This window comes from Rattus norvegicus, chromosome 6 (assembly GCF_021556685.1).
Source record: "Rattus norvegicus strain SHRSP/BbbUtx chromosome 6, alternate assembly SHRSP_T2T, whole genome shotgun sequence".
Lineage (NCBI taxonomy): Eukaryota > Metazoa > Chordata > Mammalia > Rodentia > Muridae > Rattus > Rattus norvegicus.
This window is the reverse complement of record NC_141539.1, coordinates 6475770-6500610: the sequence shown is the minus strand read 5'-3', so window position 1 is coordinate 6500610 and position 24841 is coordinate 6475770. Positions and strand designations below refer to the sequence as shown.

General features: G+C 36.4%; 1 protein-coding gene across 2 annotated transcripts in view; it reads left to right on the top strand.

Annotated features, from left to right (window-relative positions):
- Positions 1-24841, top strand: part of Cwf19l2 (CWF19 like cell cycle control factor 2) — a 66473-nt gene that overhangs the window by 13844 nt on the left and 27788 nt on the right. For both annotated transcript variants that reach the window (XR_015622038.1, NM_001135003.1), the window contains 4 exon segments: positions 3331-3446; positions 4837-5483; positions 19182-19272; positions 20930-21022. Coding sequence is in view for 1 of the 2 variants with exons in the window: in NM_001135003.1 (NP_001128475.1) it covers positions 3331-3446; positions 4837-5483; positions 19182-19272; positions 20930-21022 (947 nt within the window). In the remaining variant the exon portion in view is untranslated.

Genomic DNA, 24841 nt, shown 5'->3' with positions numbered 1-24841 from the left:
CATATACAGCTCTCTTTGAAATACAGTTTTCTAGAAAGTTAACAAGTAGGGAACAATGAGTTAACACAGCCTGACCTTATGAGTCTGATACCCCTAAGTGTCACTCCAGTGTCAGATAGTCAAGTGAGGTCATGTTTCAGGAGAACCTAGAGTTGACACTTAATCTGTGGATTTGGTATTCAGCAGGTTTTGAAGGACACTGAGTATAAAAGGCATGGAGTTCTGCCTTAACTACTGTATTAGCAGGAGTAGAATAAATTGAAGCATCTAGGAGGGAACACTTTTCCATTTCATGCATTCCCTACATTTCCCATGCATTTAATTAGAAAGAAAATGACAAAAACCTGTATGTTAGAGGCTCAGATTCCAGAGTTAACATGAAGTTTATAAAATCTACTGTACATTACTTTGGTTAGAACATGTTATGGATAGAACTATTAGGGACTTGAGTGTTTTAAGGGCATGTTAGCATTAAGTACCAGCGAGAGTACAATGGTGTGAAAGACTTAGATTTTGGAGTAAAGACTTCTTGGAATTTGAATTTTGGCATTTCCATTTATTTGTTTTATGACATGGTGAAAGTGTTTTAACCTTTCAGAGACCAATCCATTGAGATGTGATAGGGACTACTGACAGTGTCTATTTTACAAGTTATTGTGAAAATTGAAGAAAGCTTCCAGGACTGTGTCTGGTATCTAGCAATCCCTCCATATTGATAATGTCCAGTACTTACTCTGTGGTGAAATATATTGAAAAGGTTATATTGACAGTTTTTTTTTAACAATTAGTATACCATATCTTTAGTAATTCTTTATTAATCTTAGCTTTCTTCTCAGAATACTGAGAGCAGAAGCAATAGAGCTGTTTTGTAGGCTATACAAAGTTATTTTAGATTTTATTTGAAACCTGGTCTTACCAGGGAAGTGTTCATGATTGCAGGCCTGCTTCATTGTTTTTTTCTTCTCTTTTCTTTCTTTCTTTCTTTTCTTTTCTTTTTTTTTTTTTTTTTAATGTTCTTAGTTGACACTGGTTTATGGGGCTTTTTCAGTGAACACTTGTTGATTCTTCTTCCTCCTCTCTTTCTTGGATTTTTTTGTTAAAGTCTTTGAATTTAAAGAACCTTTAAATTAATTAATTAGCTGCTTTATTTAACACTAAGACATCAAAGTTCAAAGAAATGAATGACCTGCTTTTTGATGTTAAAACTATTTAGTCGTAGCAGGAGACTTCAGTCTAGGATTTCTGATGCTCATTCCCCACCTCTCTTTAGTATTTCTGTACTAATTTGTCTTCTGAAAGAAATAGTAGAAATTTCTGGGGTTCCTTTGGTTGTGTTTTGTTTATTACAATGTAACTTCTTAGAACCATGAAATTAAAACACAATTTTAGACTTATTTAAAAAATAGGTTTGGGATACATTATATATTATACTTAGTTATATATTAAGTGTGTTATACCACTGACTTCATTGTAAAAATGATAACTTTTTTCAGCACGAAGGGCTAGAGCCATGTTCATGATTTTTGATCATGCTGTGTTTAACAATTTTTATAAGTAGTAAATATTCATTAAAACATGTTAATTGAATCTGAGGATGCTGCTGCAAATTATTCTGTTTGCTTTATAATATTAAATTTGATTTCTAAAGTTAGAATTTAATTTGATATTGAATTGGTTGGATTTTATTCCTGTTTATTTCCTTCATACACACACACACACACACACACACACACACACACACATACACACACACACACACACACTATAGGGCAAACAGATTACTTTTGTTCTCCCCTATTTCTTTTGGGACTGCTAATACCTTAGTGGCAGTTTAAAGTCTGTTTTGCTATTAGTGTTGTGTTTAAACTTTAAAAAAGTTTTTAAAAATTATTTTTATTTACGTGAATATGTGGAGTTGGGATGTATGGAAATGTGACTTTCAGGTGCCTATGCGAGCCAGATCTATCAGATCTGGAGCTAGTGTTATAGACATTAATGAGCCAAATGATGTGGGTGTGGGAACTGAACTCTTGGTTCATCTGTTAGAGGAGCACAAGCTCTTGACCCTGAGCCATATCTCCAGCCCTTCTTCAGCCCCTAATTAAAGTCTGACATGCACTGAAAAGTAAGAGCACAGTGAAGATTGTCATAGAGTGTCATTAGAAATCGGCACATCTTGAAGAAGCAACAGTTTCAACACCCTGGAAATGTTCTTGTCCCCTCTAGTAACTATATCACTATAGGGTAATGAGTCCTAGTTTTCATTACCAAAGTGGTACTCTTTGCCTCTTTATTTCTTTTGTCTGCATTTCAAATTCCTCCATAGTGTTGTGAAAAGCTGAAGCTTATTCTCTTTACTGTAAATTATTCCATTTAAGAACAGATCATGATCCCTCTCTGGTCATGGCCATTTCCATGTTTGACGTATTATATAGGCTGTTATGTTATGAAGATTTTTATGCATGCCATTGGGAACTTTATGTGTTTCTTGGCTTTAGAGCTGGAGGGATCTGAAAGCAGTTTTCATTGGTGCAAGAGAACCAGGAACGACATATTAATTAAATAATCAATTAAATTTCTTTGTATAGATTAAAAATATGAGGCACACACGTGAGAGAGTGTGTGTTTATTAAAGACATTCAAATGTTCATAGTTGCTAATCACAGCTAAGGTTTATCTTAATGACATTACCTTCTAAAACTTCCTTGTTTATACTTTGTGTTGCTTCTCAGTTATCTTTGTCCTCTCTGCACATTTATTCCATGTTTCTGGGAGTGCCAATCCCACTATATATTTTAAAATAAATCTGACTCATTGCCTTGAGCTCATTTTATGGAATTTTCCATGACCTTCCAGTTAAAAATAATACTTAAGCTGAACGAGGTGGCATATCCATTTAATCCTAGCGTTTAGGAGGCAGAGGCAGGTATACCTCTTGAGTTCAAGGCCAGCCTGGTACATATAATAAATAACGAAGTGTGAAGTTGCATAGTAAGATCCTATCTCAATAAATAAATAAATAAATAAATAAATAAATAAATAAATAATCTTCTACTTCTTTGATTTCTCCATAGCTTTCTTATATTGTGTAAATTTATTTTTGTTCTTTTAAATGGTGTTTACTTATAATTTTGTTTCTCTTTTCATCATGACAAGCCTTTGTAGCTTGCAAGAGTAGGTATGTAAATATATGGTGAAATTTGATTGTGGTTATAACTTTCAAATATTCAAGGAAAGTAACTTTATACTTTAAAAATGATTAAAAACAGTAAATATTAATTGTACAATAACCACCTAATAAATATAACTAATGCTTATATTGGAATTTAGCTGGAGGAGTAGAGGATGGTGGATTAAGCTGGCTAAGAAAGTCTTGTCAAAGAATGAAGGAACAAGCTCAAAAAGAAAACAGAAATTTTGAAGATATTGTAGCTGAAAAATATGGGGTAGGTATTTGTGTTTTAAGAAGATATATATTGCTTTCATAGTTACTTGAAAAACTGTCTTTGTTTGGATTCATGAAACATTTTGAACTGATATTCTTTTAAATAACTTCCTCTTGTGATTATGTAAGGATATTGCTTAGAAATGTTTTTACATTTATTTATTTATTTATTTATTTATTTATTTATTTATTTTGTGTGTGTGTATGGAGGAATGTTCACATGCAAAAGGGCCTATATGGAATTCATGGGAGTCAGTTTTGTCCTTCCCTCATGTTGTATTAGAATACATGTGCATCCCAGGAATTAAACTCAAGTCATCAGGCTTGGTGGCAAGTGTGGTTAGCCAATTAGCTATCTTGCCTATCTTGGCTATAGTATCATAAGATTAACATAATGAATGTAAAACCCAAGTGTGTAAAATGTAAAATATGCATATGTTTAGTGTAAAAGTAGCATTTTTCTCATTGGAACAAAATTTAAATAATACAGAGGAGTTTCTGTAGTATGCATTTAGGGCTAAGTATTGTTCATATCATGGTATTCTGGAGAGTTTCATATATTGTAGCATTTTGGCAGTGTGACTGTGCTTCGGTATATATTTTTAAGCCATTTTAATGTTCTTTCATTTCACGTAATGTTATATTTGCATATCCTATCTATAAATACACTTCTTTCCCTGTCCAGATTTTGCTAAGGTTTTTATTTTGAGTCTAATTAGCTATTTTAATCTGCAAGTCTTTTTCTGTCCCTACCTTAAAGGGTATTAAGTGAACCTTTCTGTTCAAGAAGATCAGTTGGGTGGAATCCTTTTTTTCTTTTCATATTTTTCTCCCATCTTTACATCTAGAAGCACTAACACATAGTTATGAGGTTTTCTAGAATCAAATGCCATGTATCTTTTTTTTAAAGTAAAACACATGTATCTATTTACTAAACTGTAGATAATTTCTTGGTCAATTTGATTTTTAATAATTTATTTCATTCAGTATACCTGAACTCCCCCCACCTCTATCAGTTTTTCTTAGTTTTAAATAGTTTTTTTTCTATTGACAAGTAGCTCTACTCGTAGCAGCGTAGTATATCCTCTTGAATTAATTATGACTTTTAAAGGTTGTATTTATTGTATCTCTGTGACACTTTTATACAGGGCATTTGTTCTTAGTCCCTCCCTTTTTGAAATCTGTTTACTTGACTTAATTATTTTTCTTTATCTACTTATACTTTTTAAAGTTTTGTGTTGGAACGTAATGTATTGTGATTTTCATGGTTCTGTATTTTGGTATGGGATTTTTATTGTACCATTTAACAGTGTATCATGACACTGTGGCATGTGGAAGACAAGACATTGAATTTTCCTTAATCGTAGATATATTATTATTCTCCCTTATAGTCAATGGAAATATTTCAGTCAAAATTAAAAGAAGTTGAAAAAATTACTTACAAAAGAGAAGACTATGGACAGGAACGGTGGAGGAAGTCTGCGTATTCAGAAAAAGCACAGCGTAGTCAAGCAAGTGGCACTTCAGATTTAGTGAAATGTAAAAATATCTCTGAGGACAGACACATGGAAATGGAGCCTACAAGCAGCAGCAACTGTAAGTTTAGTGGTCCTGACTCAGGGAAGGGACCTGGGACTTTAGGAACCTGTAGAAGAGAATCTGCAATAAGAAAAAGCCAAGAATCTTCTGAAAATTTGAGATCTAAATTCTTAAGACCCTCTGATGAAGATGAACTGTCATTTCACAAGAGAAGAAATTTTCAGTCATCTACTTCACATTCTTCATTAGTGGCTCAGGCTTCTTTGCATTGTGATTTTCGAAAACCCACAGACTACAGTGAAGAAAGTTCAACATCCTGGAGTCGATCTGATGGGCGAGAAGACAGGAAACCTTCAGATCAAAAGTCATTGGAAACCTGGAGCTGCAGTACCAATGAGGACTCTATAAGAGATAGAAGAGAACAGTTACAGTCTGAGAGAGAGAGGCATGATCCACCAGCAAGAGGACAGCTGCAGGACATAATGTTGACAGTTGCTGGGTAATGTGTGTGTGTGTGTGTGTGTGTGTGTGTGTGTGTGTGTGTGTGTGTGTGTTTTCACATACATTCCTTTTTTTTTTTTTTTCCGGAGCTGGGGACCGAACCCAAGGCCTTGTGCTTGCTAGGCAAGTGCTCTACCACTGAGCTAAATCCCCAACCCTCACATACATTCTTGAGTGGGGGATCAAACCTTGATTTTTGTCATTGGGGTGGCCATGTTGGAGGTAGAAAAAGTGTGACTAAAAAGTAAGGACAAACATCTACTGAAATGATCATTAAAATAGGTTAAAGATCTGGAGAGACAGCTTGGATAGTGTGCATTTGTAACCCCAGTGCTCCAGTAGAAAGATGGAAGATAGAAAAAGGAAAATTCCCTCAGAAACTCATTGGCCAGGTAGACTCCAGAAACTTAAGTGCAAATTTTGTTATGGTGACTGAATAACCATGGCAGGGATTAGAAAATGTCATTGTATATAGTAGCAAAAATGAGAGATCCTGTTTAAAACAACCTAAAAGGCAGACCACTGAAGGTTGTCCTCTGACCTCTTGTCATAAAAAATTGAAGGAGAAATTCTGTTAATAATTGATTGAAAAACCATGATAGGAATTAGAAGTAAAACTACCTGGGCTTTATTTTGTGTGCCTTAGGTGGTAGATCATTTCTAGTCCCCAGTTGCCAATGGAAAGATATCATTAATTACTGATTTCATTAATATTGCCTTAGCATTTCAGCACAATGCGCTGATGCTGTTTTCTGTGAATGTACATGCACCTTGTATGCAATGCCTTCCCTACATTGTTAGTATGCTGTCTGGCTGTTGAATTGTTTCATTTCTGTTAATGCTTCTGAAATTGTAGGGTTTGGGTAGTTATATTTTGGTACAGGAATACTGGAGACCCTGCGATTATTTTTTCTCCAGATTACATAAAATGTTAGAAGTATGAAGCTTTTTATGAATTCCCTGACTGTCTGAAAGGACAAAGAAAAATTTAGGAATTATCTCCATATATTTGGAAGAAAAATATTTCTGAGTAATCAAGTAGTGGTAAGAGAGCAAAGAGTAAGTCAAGGAGTGCTTTACATTTGTGTGAACATTATTGTTTGTAAGATATGTTGGATTGTTAAATGCCAGGATTCTTGGAAATTTGAAAATCAATGGACTTTAGAACTATAAAAAGTTATCAATCTGATTTTAGAACTACAAGAGATCAGTATGAAAACGGAGGGAATTGAGGTTGTAATTCTCATTGTATCACTAGGGTTGTTTGATTTAGTAAATTAAAATACTGTAATTTCTTTGAAGCAATTGGACATATTTGTGATTTAAACAAACAAATTTACCAAAAACCCTGTTGGTAACAGGAAATTTAACTAGATCTAATAAGCATTTTACCTGGCAAGTCTGTAGCCTGTTGAATCTTTACCAGATACATGCATTTTTAAAAAGCAACTTTTCCATGGAATTTGTTTCTTTGAGGTAAGTCTAGTCAATAGTACTTTTGTGTAATTGCTTTTTCTTTCTCTTTACTTGCATCATTGGTAGGCTTTCCTTTTCTATCCATTGTTTCACTTTCATCTGATCATTTGCATCATTTCTACTTCATTCTTATTTGGCCTGTGATTATCTTACAGGAAAACATCATCTAATAGTGATTCATATGAGTTAGAGCTTTAAGCTTATTATTTTGAGAGATAAAGTTTATATATGTATAGTTTTCTTTTGTTAGAAAAAATATATTAGCTAAGAACTTTTAGGACCTTGAAAGCTAGAGCTGTATTTAAAATGAGTACAGAATATTATTGTAAAAGTATCTTTTATTCACCTGATTTAATTTTCATCTCGAAGGCTTACTGCTGAATAAGCTCACCCTTTCTAATTCTTTCTGAATTCTGGCTGGTTCAACTTAGCTGTTCTGGCTTAACCTCCTCTCCAAGCTACTGATTCAATCTGGTTTGTCTCAGCTTCTCACCGAGTTGCTCTGCTTGGCCTCAAAATAACTCTGGCAATTTGTTCTAATCTTCTGGCTCCTTCTTATTCTCTAGCTTCAACTGCCTCTGCTGATGTGCACTGAACTCCATGAACTCATGAACAAACGCAGCTTTACTGCATTGGACTCAACTGACTCAACAGAACTCACTGACTCTTTCCCTCTACACTACTCTTATATAGCTTTTTCCCTCTATGCTGTTCTCCTGCGAGTGGCACACATCCTATCTCTGACTCATTCTGTCAAACCTTTCTCTGATTTGTTACTTTGTCTGCCCCTCAGTTAGATATCACTTTCAAACATGGGTGCTTCCTCCTGTAAACTAACCTTGCCCGCATTTACCTGTATGTAAAGATACATACTAAAGGCATGACTGTATTCCAGCCAGAGTAACCATGTTGCTGGATTAAAATTCCTCTACATATTGTGTCCTTAGAGTTTATGAATTTAATAAAAGACTAAGGTAATATACTGTTAATAACCTCTGAGTGTCATCTTGCTATTTTGAGCTCAGAAAGGCATGGAGAAGATGCCAGGTCTTAACTGTATGAGTAAGATCCTTAGGCACAAGTGAAAATGGGAGAGTATGTGGTAAGCAAAGAATAATTACAGAGATCAGTGAACACTGCCCATAGTAAAAGAAAAATTGAATACTACAATGTTAATGGACAGGACTCTAATTATTTCCTTCTGAGAAGTTAAGTGCGTGTGTGTGTGTGTGTGTATGTAGAACAGATTTTGATGGGAAATTGTGGGTTTTCTTTTTAGAAACTATAATGGAGACTGCAGAAATATGCCTGTAATATAGGAAAATCAAACATGATTATACTTTCTTCTATTATAGGACAGTAGGAGATATGTGTTTCTCTCAAAATGTCTGCTCACTGTTATAGATGATTAGAGAAGCTGCAGAAAGAGAGTGTTTTACAATTATGTTGGAAACTCTAGGCTTCAGGTTACCTTTAGTGTTTCCTTTGTACCTTCTCTTGAATGAATTTTTCATCTTAGGTCTGAGACATGAGGCAAGAGGGACGTTTCTCGATATAGTGGTGTGGGGAAGTAAAGAACTAAGACATCCCAGATGAGCATTAGCAGGGCCTTCTGCAGCTTTATTCAGGATATTTTTGTTGTAACAGAGAGTAGCTGTGTGCTACCGTATGTAGTCTAAAATATGGTTCCATATACAGTGTCAGAGACAGAAGAGATATGCAGGAGATAAAAACAGAAATACCACCGTAAGAAGAGGGCTATATGTTTGTTTGGTCTGCTTGCTGAGAAAGCATGAGGACCAGAACTTGACTTAGTACCCAGCAGTTTTATGTATGTGTGCAACCCCAGATCTCGGAAAATGGGCATAGGGGATCCCTAGAACTGACCAGTTAGTTAATAATTATCCACAAACTAAAGTTACTGAAAAGTCCACTTTTATTAACTGAAATTTTGAGTTTTGTTTTTTTAAACAGACATCAATCAGAATTTATTAAGGCTGCTTTAAAGCAGCAAGGGCAGTTCCATGACACTAGGACTCTGCCAAAAGACCCTGTCCCCAAAACCAAAATCACAAACTAGAAATGCTGAGGATGTCCCAAGTGGGAAGTGTAGAAAAAGAATGCACAAAAGTGTGGCAAGATTGAAAGGGACCAGTTACTGGGCGAGGAATAGGCGGTACTTCCAGGTCAAAAGGGGGAAGAGAGTAGGAGAAAAGGGACTTGTGGATTTTGGGGGGCAGATTTTGGGGTACAAGGTATAAGGAATTAGTGGCCCTTGGTTAGATGGCAGATCCACCACAGGAGGATTTAATTTAGTATGGCTTACTAATTAGGATGTTAGTAGTTGTACCAACGATTGAGTTACCTGTTGATTCTAAACTAAGTTTGTATGGTGTTTTCTTCATTCTGTGACTGAACTGAGTTCCAGAGCAAGGTACAGGGCACCCCAGCCAGCTGTGGAATTTGGATGCGTGGGGCTGGCATGGTAGCAATCCACCATGGAAACTTAGCAAATTGGGTGGAAAGTTTTCGGGATCTCTGGGCCAGAGAGTCTGCTCTATGTGCCGACAGGTGCCCAGCGTAGTGTGGCATGGTGCCCCTCTTTTTTAGTTTTCCTGCAACACAAAAGTTTCAGAACATTGCATCACCTGAACTTCCTTCAGTCCCTGTGAACAAGGCATGAGGGTATGTAAATGGACAGAAATGGCACACAAAATGACAAGGCTACCTAAAGCAAGGTGCTCAAGGACCAGGCCTGTGCTGTCATTCATTACATTCTAGGGGGTGATTGTGGTTCATAAGGGTGTCTTGACTGAAGTATCACTGGGTGCAGGTAGAATGCCCTGGACTTCCATGACTTCCTGATTTATCCTGGGAGGAAAGTTCTAGCTCCTGGATGACCATTCTGTGAAACTCTATCCTGCTTGGTGATTAAGTCCCTGAGCTCTTCCAGCAGGAAAGGCATCTGTGCACTGGCATCCAGGAGGGCAGATGCCCAGCTCACCTAAGAGCTGTGGGGTAGTCAGTCCTCAAGGCTTGCTGCAGATCATCTAGGAGTTCCTTCCTATTTTTGCTAATGTGGATGACCTGAACAAGCAGCTCATGTCAAATAGTGTCCAAGGCTGTGGCCCTGTCTCGTGTTGCACCTCGAAGCTCTCTGCCATGGCCTGAAAAGGGCCCACTACCTCCATTTGGGCATTGAGGATGATGGCCCCCACTGATGTTTCTGCCAGAGCAGCAGCTGTCATCACAGGTCTCAGCCCTTGCCTCTGTAGCCTTCGTGTTTTCATGGCGTGTGGCCCCAAGTCGTCATCAGCCTTCTCTAGCAGAGCCAGGTTGTTTTCCATCTTCACAGACAGCAGTCAGCCTCAGAATCTGTGACCCTATGGTCATGTTCTCTGTCCCCCAAGAGGGGAGCCGTACTGAACATGCTTTTGTTGTTGATGGCAGACATGTCTAAGTTGAGTGGAGCCATGCCATACACTTCTAGCATGGTGGTCTGCAGGTCTCTTGTCCCTATCATTTGGTTCCTTCTTTGCTCCTTTGCAGTGTGCTGTCCTTCCCTTAAGTGACTTGCCTCCTTTGGATGATACAGAAACCTTAGTTTTCTTCTTATATTGCAGGTATCAGAACTTAACCACTCTTGCTACTTGCACATCCCTTCCTTTTGTCTTGGGTCTATCATGGGTGCCAATGGCCAGCCTTAGAGGAGTCGGCCATTTTTCTGCCTTCCATTCTAAGGTGAGCTAAGCACCAAACTCACACTTTGTTGAGTTACCTGGCAATGGAACGTGTGAGTGGCCATGGCTTCAAGACTTCCTGATGCACCATTTAAAAAATGAGGACATGAACTAGCAGTAGTGGCTCATGCCTTTAATCCCAGCACTCAGGAATCAGAGACAGGCAGATCTCTGTGAGTTCAAGGCCAGTCTTATCTGCAGAGTGAGTTCCTGGACAGACAGGGCTACAGAGAGAAACCCTATCTTAAAGTGGGGAAAAAAGGGACTGACTAGAGATTGGGCGAGGGAGGAGAGAGAATAGAGGAAGTTTGTGTTAATGTATGAATTTAGGATTTTTTGTTTTTGTTTTGTTTTGTTTTTGTGTTTCTGTTTTTTGAGAGAAGATATATTTTGCCTTACCTTTTTTTTATTGCTCCTTTTATTTTGAAATTTTAAAAGCCTTATGAAATTGTCATGATAAACGGTTGTATACAACTTTTAAATTTTGGAATATGCTTATGTGTATCTTGTGAAACACAATCTCTGCAAGTTTATAATGTTCCCCTCCTGCTCCCACCCTCCATATCCCTAACTCCATATCCATTTCCAGACCCTTCTGCTTTCTTTCACCACATACATTTTATGTAAGTGAGAAATTCATTGTGTACTTTTGCTGGGAGGCTGGCTTCTTTCACTGAGCATAATTATTTTTAGCTTCATTCAGGTTGTTATGCATATTAATTGTTCATTCCTTTTGATTGATAGTTAAGATATAATTGGATTGTAAACCACAGTCTGCTTCTTCATTCCACGTAGGTGGACATTTAGATTGCTTCCTGCTCATGACCATTACCAACAAAACTTTAATATATACTCATGTACATTTGCTTTCTTTTCTATTACATAATTCCTAAGAGACGAATTACTGGATCATACAGTTCTTCCACTCTAAATATTAAGTAAATGTGAGACTGTTTCCTAAAACTGGCATGCCATTTTATGTTGCTACCAATAGAATATGGAACCATCATTTCCCTATTTATGTTGAGACACTTGGCAGTGGGCAGGCTTTTTATCTTGGTGAGTAGCTTTAGCCCACAGCCTCACTATATCTCTTAATAACTACAGCTCACATGCGAGAATCTCAAGTTGCTTGTTTGCATTCTGTGTGTCTTTTTGGTTAGTGCTTAGAAAATCTAGGAATGATTTCATTCTTATTTTCTTGTTGATAGTCCATGTATTTGCTTTCTTCACCTGCTTTATTCATTGCATTAAAAAAGCAACTTTGGTTTTATTGAAGTTTGCTTTGATTTGATTTTTATTTCTGCTTTTTAATTATTTCCTATATTCTGATTACTTTTGAGTTGTTTTTTTTTTCTGCTGCTAAAAGTAGATATCTGCTGTTTCCAAATATGTAACGAACGCTCTGCTTTCTCTAAGTTCAAACTCTAGAAGATCCTTACAAATTGAGATATGTTACATTTACATTTTTATTCAGTTCAGAATGCCTTCCAGTTTCCCTTCTCTCTTTTCTTGGTGCTGGTTGGTGAGGGTCTGGGTAGTTGAAACCTGTACAGTAGTGCTTGTTATTGATCTCTAATTTCATTGATCAGAAAATATTTTTTGGACAACCTGGTTTCTTTGACTTCCTATGAAAAGCAGTTTTATGGCTCAGAGTATGGTCTATTTTGGTGAACAGTTTTATTCTCCTTGAACTAATGTGTGTCTCATGGATATTGAGTGGTGCATTCTGTAAATCATCATCAGCTCACTTAGTTGTTATTCATCTTCCATATTCTTGCTAATTTTCTGTTTACTTTCTATAGTGTTTAGAAATACTGAAATGCGTGGTTTCATTGTGGTGTAGTCTGTCGAAATACTATCAGTTTGCTTTTTGAAGCTTCCTTGCTAGATACATGGATGTAGGGATTCCTGTATATTTTGATAGTTCAGTCCTTTTTTCTTACAAATTAACCAACCCTCTTTGTCCAGGGTACAACATCTTTGTGTTATACAGTAATTTGTCTCATATTAACATAGATATATGAACTTTCATTTGATGAATATTGAGACAGTGTATCTTTCATTCCTTTACATGTATCACATTTATGTATTTACATTTATAGAACTCCTTTGTTAATTAATAATGTCTATAAATAATACCTTACCTTTAATACAGTTTTCTTCTAATACAGTAATTCTAATACAGTAATATGATAATTTAAAAGTATTACTCTGTGGATTTTTTAATCTCTGGATTGCAGTTTTCTTAAGTAGGAGTTCAATTTACATCTTCATTGTACTTTTTTTTTTTGATATATCAAATAAATTTAATAATGACCAAGTAGCCTCCTTTTTGTAAAAGTTGTTAATATCAATACATGCTATCTTCATTAAAAAAAAGTTGTTTTATTTCTATGATAGTTTCTTTCATTAATTTATTTATTTATTTATTTATTTATTTATTTATTATTATTAACTTGAGTATTTCTTATATACATTTTCAGTGTTATTCCCTTTCCCGGTTTCTGGGCAAACATCCCCCTCCCCACTCCCCTTCCTTATGGGTGTTCCCTCCCCACCCTCCCCCCATTGCCGCCCTCCCCCCAACAGTCTAGTTCACTGGGGGTTCAGTCTTAGCAGGACCCAGGGCTTCCCCTTCCACTAGTGCTCTTACTAGGATATTCATTGCTACCTATGAGGTCAGAGTCCAGGGTCAGGCCATGTATAGTCTTTAGGTAGTGACTTAGTCCCTGGAAGCTCTGGTTGCTTGGTATTGTTGTACATATGGGGTCTCGAGCCCCTTCAAGCTCTTCCAGTTCTTTCTCTGATTCCTTCAACGGGGGTCCTATTCTCAGTTCAGTGGTTTGCTGCTGGCATTCACCTCTGTATTTGCTGTATTCTGGCTGTGTCTCTCAGGAACGATCTACATCCGGCTCCTGTCGGTCTGCACTTCTTTGCTTCATCCATCTTGTCTAATTGGGTGGCTGTATATGTATGGGCCACATGTGGGGCAGGCTCTGAATGGGTGTTCCTTCAGTCTCTGTTTTAATCTTTGCCTCTCTCTTCCCTGCCAAGGGTATTCTTGTTCCCCTTTTAAAGAAGGAGTGAAGCATTCACATTTTGATCATCCGTCTTGAGTTTCATTTGTTCTAAGCATCTAGGGTAATTCAAGCATTTGGGCTAATAGCCACTTATCAATGAGTGCATACCATGTATGTCTTTCTGTGATTGGGTTAGCTCACTCAGAATGATATTTTCCAGTTCCAACCATTTGCCTACGAATTTCATAAAGTCATTGTTTTTGATAGCTGAGTAATATTCCATTGTGTAGATGTACCACATTTTCTGTATCCATTCCTCTGTTGAAGGGCATCTGGGTTCTTTCCAGCTTCTGGCTATTATAAATAGGGCTGCTATGAACATAGTGGAGCACGTGTCTTTTTTATATGTTGGGGCATCTTTTGGGTATATGCCCAAGAGAGGTATAGCTGGATCCTCAGGCAGTTCAATGTCCAATTTTCTGAGGAACCTCCAGACTGATTTCCAGAATGGTTGTACCAGTCTGCAAACCCACCAACAATGGAAGAGTGTCCTCGCCAGCATTTGCTGTCACCTGAGTTTTTGATCTTAGCCATTCTCACTGGTGTGAGGTGAAATCTCAGGGTTGTTTTGATTTGCATTTCCCTTATGACTAAAGATGTTGAACATTTCTTTAGGTGTTTCTCAGCCATTCGGCATTCCTCAGCTGTGAATTCTTTGTTTAGCTCTGAACCCCATTTTTTAATAGGGTTATTTGTCTCCCTCCCTCTAACTTCTTGAGTTCTTTGTATATTTTGGATATAAGGCCTCTGTCTGTTGTAGGATTGGTAAAGATCTTTTCCCAATCTGTTGGATGCCATTTTGTCCTAACCACAGTGTCCTTTGCCTTATAGAAGCTTTGCAGTTTTATGAGATCCCATTTGTCGATTCTTGATCTTAGAGCATAAGCCATTGGTGTTTTGTTCAGGAAATTTTTTCCATTGCCCATGTGTTCCAGATGCTTCCCTAGTTTTTCTTCTATTAGTTTGAGTGTATCTGGTTTGATGTGGAGGTCTTTGATCCACTTGGACTTAAGCTTTGTACAGGGTGATAAGCATGGATCGATCTGCATTCTTCTACATGTTGACCTCCAGTTGAACCAGCACCATTTGCTGAAAATGCTATCTTTTTTCCATTTGATGGTTTTGGCTCCTTTGTCAAAAATCAAGTGACCATAGGTGTGTGGGTTCATTTCTGGGTCTTCAATTCTATTCCATTGGTCTATCTGTCTGTCTCTGTACCAATACCATGCAGTGTTTATCACTATTGCTCTGTAATACTGCTTGAGTTCAGGGATAGTGATTCCCCCTGAAGTCCTTTTATTGTTGAGGATAGTTTTAGCTATCCTGGGTTTTTTGTTATTCCAGATGAATTTGCAAATTGTTCTGTCTAACTCTTTGAAGAATTGGATTGGTATTTTGATGGGGATTGCATTGAGTCTGTAGATCGCTTTTGGTAGAATGTCCATTTTTACTATATTAATCCTGCCAATCCATGAGCATGGGAGATCTTTCCATCTTCTGAGGTCTTCTTCAATTTCTTTCTTCAGAGGCTTGAAGTTCTTATTGTACAAATCTTTTACTTGCTTGGTTAAAGTCACACCGAGGTACTTTATATTATTTGGGTCTATTATGAAGGGTGTCGTTTCCCTAATTTCTTTCTCGGCTTGTTTCTCTTTTGTGTAGAGGAAGGCTACTGATTTATTTGAGTTAATTTTATACCCAGCCACTTTGCTGAAGTTGTTTATCAGCTTTAGTAGTTCTCTGGTGGAACTTTTGGGATCACTTAAATAAACTATCATATCATCTGCAAATAGTGATATTTTGACTTCTTCTTTTCCGATCTGTATCCCCTTGACCTCCTTTTGTTGTCTGATTGCTCTGGCTAGAACTTCAAGAACTATATTGAATAAGTAGGGAGAGAGTGGGCAGCCTTGTCTTGTCCCTGATTTTAGTGGGATTGCTTCAAGTTTCTCTCCATTTATTTTAATGTTAGCAACTGGTTTGCTGTATATGGCTTTTACTATGTTTAGGTATGGGCCTTGAATTTCTATTCTTTCCAGACCTTTTATCATGAAGGGGTGTTGAATTTTGTCAAATACTTTCTCAGCATCTAATGAAATGATCATGTGGTTTTGTTCTTTCACTTTGTTTATATAATGGATCACGTTGATGGTTTTCCGTATATTAAACCATCCCTGCATGCCTGGGATGAAGCCTAATTGATCATGGTGGATGATTGTTTTGATGTGCTCTTGGATTCGGTTTGCCAGAATTTTATTCAGTATTTTTGCGTCGATATTCATAAGGGAAATTGGTCTGAAGTTCTCTTTCTTTGTTGGATCTTTGTGTGGTTTAGGTATAAGAGTAATTGTGGCTTCATAGAAGGAATTCATTAGTGCTCCATCTGTTTCAATTTTGTGGAATAGTTTGGATAATATTGGTATGAGGTCTTCTATGAAGGTTTGATAGAATTCTGCACTAAACCCGTCTGGACCTGGGCTCTTTTTGGTTGGGAGACCTTTAATGACTGCTTCTATTTCCTTAGGAGTTATGGGGTTGTTTAACTGGTTTATCTGTTCCTGATTTAACTTCGGTACCTGGTATCTGTCTAGGAAATTGTCCATTTCCTGCAGATTTTCAAGTTTTGTTGAATATAGGCTTTTATAGTAAGATCTGATGATTTTTTGAATTTCCTCTGAATCTGTTGTTATGTCTCCCTTTTCATTTCTGATTTTGTTAATTTGGACACACTCTCTGTGTCCTCTCGTTAGTCTGGCTAAGGGTTTATCTATCTTGTTGATTTTCTCAAAGAACCAACTTTTGGTTCTGTTGATTCTTTCTATGGTCCTTTTTGTTTCTACTTGGTTGATTTCAGCTCTGAGTTTGATTATTTCCTGCCTTCTACTCCTCCTTGGTGTATTTGCTTCTTTTTGCTCTAGAGCTTTTAGGTGTGCTGTCAAGCTGCTGACATATGCTCTTTTCTGTTTCTTTCTGCAGGCACTCAGAGCTATGAGTTTTCCTTTTAGCACAGCTTTCATTGTGTCCCATAAGTTTGGGTATGTTGTACCTTCATTTTTATTAAATTCTAAAAGGTTTTTAATTTCTTTCTTTATTTCTTCCTTGACCAGGTTATCATTGAGTAGAGCATTGTTCAATTTCCACGTACATGTGGGCATTCTTCCCTTATTGTTATTGAAGACCAGTTTTAGACCGTGGTGGTCTGATAGCACGCATGGGATTATTTCTATCTTTCTGTACTTGTTGAGGCCCGTTTTTTGACCAATTATATGGTCAATTTTGGAGAAAGTACCATGAGGAGCTGAGAAGAAGGTATATCCTTTTGCTTTAGGATAGAATGTTCTATAAATATCTGTTAAGTCCAGTTGGCTCATGACTTCTCTTAGTCTGTCTACGTCTCTGTTTAATTTCTGTTTCCATGATCTGTTCATTGATGAGAGTGGGGTGTTGAAATCTCCTACTATTATTGTGTGAGGTGCAATGTGTGTTTTGAGCTTTAGTAAGGTTTCTTTTACGTATGTAGGTGCCCTTGTATTTGGGGCATAGATATTTAGGATTGAGAGTTCATCTTGGTGGATTTTTCCTTTGATGAATATGAAGTGTCCTTCCTTATCTTTTTTGATGACTTTTAGTTGAAAATTGATTTTATTTGATATTAGAATGGCTACTCCAGCTTGCTTCTTCTGACCATTTGCTTGGAAAGTTGTTTTCCAGCCTTTCACTCTGAGGTAGTGTCTGTCTTTGTCTCTGAGGTGTGTTTCCTGTACGCAGCAGAATGCAGGGTCCTCGTTGCGTATCCAGTTTGTTAATCTATGTCTTTTTGTACTTTTGAGACAAGGTTTTGTATTGACAGAAGACACACTGGCTTCGAATGCTCTATTCTCCTATCCTGTGTACAGATGTGAACCACTAAGCCTGGCTAAAATGGCTTTTTAATATCTTCATTGTTTCTTTATGAATAAATGGGATAGATTAATAGTAATAACTGAATATGACTTTTTTTATAACTTGCAGTTCTGATGGCTTTTGATTTTGATAAGAGTTTTGTCTTAATTATGAGTTTTCTTAATTTTTTACTTGTATATCTGATATATGGGGGCTAAATAATATGGTATTTCCTTGATGAATGCTGCATATTCCCCTATTGTTTATTGACATGCATCATTGTATGAATTGATCAATTTCATAAGAACATTTTCATTCACATGTGTCATGTATTTATTTTTGCTTTTTTGAGATGTAAATGGGAAACCATTTTGCTTAATTTTTAACATTTTTGATTTGGGTTCTGAGCAGCATTTTACTGTATGGCGTATTATTTCCTAAGCATTTTACCCAATATTTTCTTACATATACAGTTATGTTTTGTGACTAGTGGGACCAGACAATATTACCAGAATTGTTCAGAACGTTTCTTTAACCACCTGGTAAAGTTATTTCTCTGACTATAAGTATTGCCTTGGTGACTATTGCAGGACAACCCTGAGTGACTTTCTCATCATATAGCTTTCTTTTCTTTGGCATTGTATATCAGGAACTTTGAACTTGTAGGACTGTTACTGCCCTTTGCTTTGGACTCCTGTAGACTCTTACAAGGTTATCCTTCCTGTGTTTTGTAGCCGTAACTCTTAAGGTAGTTAAGCTGGATTATCTGATGTTGGCTGAAATTTTCTCTTACATGAGGCTTTTCTGAGATTGGCACAGGATCTCAATTTTAAATTAATTTTCTCTCTAATCATGGGCCAGTTTTACAAAAGAGCACACAATTGTTGCTTTTATTTATTGAATGCAACTAAATATACTCAAGATTATAGTTCTAAGATGATCAATAATTTGTTATATGGAATACAGAATTTCTCAAGATATAGAAAATCGTAGTCTGAAATTAGTGTTTTTGCTTTATTTCTTAGAGTGAGTATAGATTTTGTTACTTATTTCTGAACAGAGTTTTTCGATACAGCCCAGATGGGCCTCAAGTTCACCATGTAGCTCAAGCTGGCCTCCATCTCATGACAGCTTCCAAATTTGGTCTCCTGAGTGTTAAGATTACAGGTGTGCACAAGTACACCAGCTGAATATTTAAAAATACCATTTTTAAATACTAGTATATAATATTAGTAATATAAATCAAACATTTACATATGATAACTATATTAATATGACAATTTGTATATTTTACAGTTATTGGACTCTTTTCAGTTATTATTGTAACTATATTATATTGATCATTTTGACTTCTGAACAGAATCTTGAAGTGTAGTTCATACTAAAATGCTGACCTTAATTTTTATGTGTTAGAACTGTGACCTAGTATTAGTGCTATATGTTTTGTTGAAGTGAGTTAAGCTAAGGCATGAGGTTGCTTTATGACATATGTTCTCTCTTCTGTTTCATCTATAGTCCAAAGACAGAGCCCATCTATCCCTTGAATGCTGATGAAAAGAACAAGCTGGGGGCCAAGATTATCAAGGCAGAAATGATGGGGAATATGGTAAGAACTCTGTGTGCTTTCACTTGGAGAAGAGTGAAATGTCCCGCTTTCACAGTTTGTTTAGACGCATCAGTCATTTGGCTGTAGCATGCTTTGAAAATAATTTCTATTTCTTAATTTCTGCTACTCTTGCAGTTCCTCTACTAAAGCAATATATATGGATTATTTCCTTTTTATTAGATTTCTGAAATTTATGAAAAAATTGTTATTTTTAAGCACTTTTCTATATTTGGACATAGTTGTAGGAGTTAAAGGTATCTTTTTTATTTCCATTTTAATTTATTAGGAATGCTCATTTTATTTTTGCAAAAATGTAATATTCTTTAAGAATTTTTATTAATGTCTGTGTATGTTCATTGGGATGCCCATGGAGGCCAGAAAAATGTATTGGATCCCCAAGATATGGGGAGGTATAAGTTGTGAACCACCTGACGTATCTGCTGGGAATTGAACTCTTGTCCTCTGTAAGAACAGCAAATGCTCCTAACCACTGAGCTTTGTCCAGCCCAACAGTGCTTTTATCACTTTCTTAAAATGAACTTAACCTATAATCTTGGGGCCAGTGGGACCACTCAAGTAGGTTAAAGAATTTAGCACCAAGGCTGACGACCTAAGGTTTATGTAACCCACATACTGGAAGGAAGAGAACTTAATACTGCAAGTTGTCCTCTCTACAAACATGCTCTGATGCATCACATCAATAAATTAAAAATGTTTTTAAAAGAACCTAAATTATATTTTTGAGTAGAAGACCTGTTTGTCTAAAATTAAAGAGAAGCAGGAGTAATTTGGTAGGAAGTACTCACTTACCCATATATTCATGATGATATGCCCATTATACTAATTTATGTTAACTTCGATAAGTGAGAGTAGCAAAGCTAGAATCTTTCTATGTTCCTGTGTAGTAAATCTACTTTTTCTTATTTTGTTATAGACTGTGTATTCTATACATAGTTTGTAACATAGTTTTGCAAATCAGTGAAATTCAGCTCAGCCTAAAAATTATTAACAGAGATGAGTTAACTATCAAATAATTATAGCAGGAAAACCTGAAGTTTAATATTTGAAAGCACAGAAGAATCAATGAAAATAGTGAAGTGGTCACATAATAGGTTAACTTACATTTAAAAAAAAAAACAGTGTTTCAGTTTTCATGGAAGCATGGCAGATTACCATGCTCTTTTTTTGTCACATAAATCTATTTATCATTTCTTGGGTGTTTTACATAAATGTACAAAGTTCTTAGAATAGTGAAATACATTCAAAGTTTTTATGTAAATTTCTTATCAGAAATGATGAAAATACAATTTTCTTCTTGTGGTTTCTTCCTATGACAAATAACTGAAGTTTTCTGTAATAGAAATTTGTAATACCTAAGAACTTACAAAAGTGTGATTCTTAATATATTTTTAGTGCATTTCTTCCATTTTTGTGGTTCTCTCAAAGTACATTTCTTAAAACTATTCACCTCAAAACCATAAACAAATGCTCTCTCATCTAGCAATTCGTATCTGAGGTTCATTAAAATTTAGTGTGAATTGATGGTTGATGTTAGCTGTTGACTGCAGGGCTTTTTGCTAAGCTGTTTTCTGTTTCATATCTTTGAAATATTCTGTAATTAAAAATTTAAAACCACAGCTTATTTTTTCTTTTAAAGGAATTAGCTGAACAACTTAAAGCCCAACTTAAAGAGGCAAATAAATTTAAAGAAACCATTAGACAGATACCAGCAAAAAGATCAGGGGTAGAGGTAAGTAATAAAAGTTTATGTTATTATGTATTATAACTTAGTTTAATATCATTGTTATTGTAACACTGGATGTCTTTGTGTAACTTTCATGAGCATGCAAGCCACATCCTAGGGCCCATGAAATCTACTTTTATTCTAGATTCTGTCAGTGTCTTTAAATTCTTTTGTATAGAAAATGAAGAAACTTGAATTAGATTTTAATTTTATACAAGGCAAATTATTTTAATCTATGGTTTGTTCATTTACTTAGTATTGCATGAAACAAACAAAAACAGTTACATGCTTAGAACTTTAATTTGAGTAGGGATGAAAGGACAATAAAAATCTAAATGATGATGTATATCAGAAGGTTATATATCCTAGTCCAGAAAGAGTGAGAGAGTTTTAAGTCATCTGTTAGTTGACTGGTAACAAACTACTAGATTTGGAGGTGCATTTTTTTTTTCTGGCAAATACTGATATTTCTTACCATAATGTTGATAATATATTTATGGGAGAGTAGTTTTTGCTTTCCTACAGCTATTTTACATACCAGTAGACAATGTTCAACCCTGACTATATCACCAAATTGAAAGTAGTAAGATAGAAAAGTCACTATATAAAGTCAGACCTATCAGAATTATACCAGACTTCCCAACAGAGACTATAAAAGCTAGAAGATCCTGGGCAGATGCAATACAGATCCTAAGAGATTACAAATGCCAGCCCAGGGTAGTATATGCAGCTAAACTCTCTGTTACCATTGATGGAGAAACCAAGAAATTCCATGACAAAAACAAATTTACACAATATCTTTCCACAAATCCAGCCATATAAAAGATAATGAATGGGAAACTCCCATCACAAGGAGTGAAACTGAACCCTAGAAAAAGCAAGAAAGTAAACTTCTTGCAACAAACCCAAAAGAAGAAAGGCACACAAACACAATTCCCCCTCTAACAAAAATAACAGGAAACAATCACTATTCCTTAATATCTCTTTAACATCAGTGGGATCAATTCCCCAATAAAAAGACATAGACTAACAGACTACATACATAAATAGGACCCAGCATTTTGCTGCATATAGGAAATGCCCCTCAGTGACAGTCAGATGCTACCTAAGAGTAATAGTCTGTGGAAAATTTTTTCCAAGAAACAAGCTGTAGTAGCAATTCAGACATCAAATAAAATTGACTTTCAATTAAAAGTTATTTAAAAAGACAAGGAAGGATACTTTATATTCATCAAAGGAAAAATCTACCAAGAGGAACTCTCAATTCTGTACATCTATGCTCAAAATGCAAGGGCACCCACATTCATAAAAGAATCGTTACTAAAGCTCAAAGCATACATTACATCGAATTCAACACACCACTCTTATCAATGAACATATCAAGGAAACAAACTAAACAGAGACACAGTGAAACTAACAGAAGTTATGAACCAAATGGATTTAACAGACTTCTATAGAACATTTCATCCTAAAACAAAAGAATGTACCTTCTTCTCAGCACCTCTTGGTACCATATCACTGGTCACAAAACAGGCCTCAGTAGATACAACAAGATTGAAATAATCTCATGCATCCTATCAGATCACTATGTATGAAGGCTGGTCTTCAATAATATCAAAAACAACAGATAGCCCAAACATACCAACAATGCTCTACTCAGTGATAACTTGGACAAGGAAGAAATAAAGAAAGAAAGCAAAGACTTTAGAATTTAATGACAATGAAGGCAAATATACCCAAACTTATGGGACACAATGAAAGCAGTGCAAAGAGGAAAACTCATAGCTCTGAGTACCTCCAAAAAGAAACAGAGGAGAGGATACATTAGCAGCTTGACAGCACACATAAAAGCTCCAATAGCAGCAGCAGAAAGAAGAAGGAAAAGGGAGAAGAAGAAGAGGAGGAGGAGAAGGAAGAAGAAGGAAGCAGAAGGAAGAAGAAGAAGGAGAAGGAGAGGAAGAGGAAGAGGAGGAGGAAGAGGAGGAGTAGGAGGAGGAGGAGGAGGAGGAGGAGGAGGAGGAGGAGGAGGAGGAGGAGAAGAAGAAGAAGAAGAAGAAGAAGAAGAAGAAGAAGAAGAAGAAGAAGAAGCAGAAGCAGAAGCAGAAGCAGAAGCAGAAGCAGAAGCAGAAGCAGAAGCAGAAGCAGAAGCAGAAGCAGCAGAAGCAGAAGCAGAAGCAGAAGCAGAAGCAGAAGCAGAAGCAGAAGCAGAAGCAGAAGCAGAAGCAGAAGCAGAAGCAGAAGCAGAAGCAGAAGCAGAAGCAGAAGCAGAAGCAGAAGCAGAAGCAGAAGCAGAAGCAGAAGCAGAAGCAGAAGCAGAAGCAGAAGCAGAAGCAGAAGCAGAAGCAGAAGCAGAAGCCAGAAGCAGGCAGAAGCAGGCAGAAGCAGGCAGAAGCAGGCAGAAGCAGGCAGAAGGCAGAAGCAGAAGCAGAAGCAGAAGCAGAAGCAAATATACCCATGAGGAGTAGACAGCAGGAAATAAACTTTGGGCTGAAATCAACCGAGTAGAAACAAAAAGAACTATACATAGAATCACCAAAACCAAGAGCTGGTTCTTTGATAAACCTTAGAGGGCAGAGAGTGTATACCCAAATTAACAAAATCAGAAATGAAAAGGGAGACACAACAACAAAATCTTAGGAAATTAAAAAAATCATCAGATCCTACTACAAAAGCCTATATTCAACAAAACTGGAAAATCTGAATGAAATGGACAATTTTCTAGACAGATATCAGGTACCAAAGTTAAATCAGGATCAGCTAAACCATTTAAACAGTCCAGTAACTCATTAAGAAATAGAAGCAGTTATTAAAATTCTTCCAACCAAAAAGAAGCCCATGACCAGATGGGTTTAGTGCAGAATTCTATCAGACCTTCATAGAAGACTTCATACCAATACTTTCCAAACTACTCCATAAAATAGAAACAGACAGAGCACTACCAAATTCCTGCTATGAAGCCACAATTACGCTTATACCACACAAAGACCCTACAAAGAAAGAGAACCTCAGACCCAATTTCCCTTATAAATATCGATGCAGAAGTACTCAATATAAGTTCTCAGAAACAGAATCCAAGAACACATCAAAATGATCATCCATCATGATCAAGTAGGCTTCAACCCAGAAATGCTTAGATGGTTCAATATATGTAAATGTATCAATGTAATCTACTCTGTAAATGAATTCAAAGTAAAAAACCACAGATTATCTCATTAGATGCTGAGAAAGCATTTGACAAAATCAACACCCCTTCATGATAAAAGTCTTGGAAAGATCAGGAATTCAAGGCCCATACGTAAACAGTAAAAACAATATATAGCAAACCAGCAGCTTAACATCAAACTAAATGGAGAGAAACTTGAAGCAATCCTTCTAACATCACTGTGTCCCTATTCGGTATAGTACTTGAAGTCCTAGTCAGAGCAATTAAACAACAAAAAAAGGCCAAAGGGATACAAATTGGAAAGGAAGAAGTCAAAATATCACTATTTGCAGATGATATGATAGTATACTTAAGTGACCCCAATAGTTCACCAGAGAACCACTAAGCATTTTAAACAACTTCAGCAAAGTGACCGGATATAAAATTAACTCAAACAAATCAGTACCCTTCCTCTACTCAAAGGATGAACAGGCTGAGGAAGAAATTAGGGAAATGACAGTATTTACTATATTCACAAATCATATACAATACCTTGGTGTGACTAACAAGTCTCTGAACAAAGAAATTGAAGAAGGTCTCAGAAGACATAATGATCTCCCATGTTCACGGATTGACAGGATTAATATGTAAAAATGGCCATCTTGCTGAAAGTAATCCTCAGA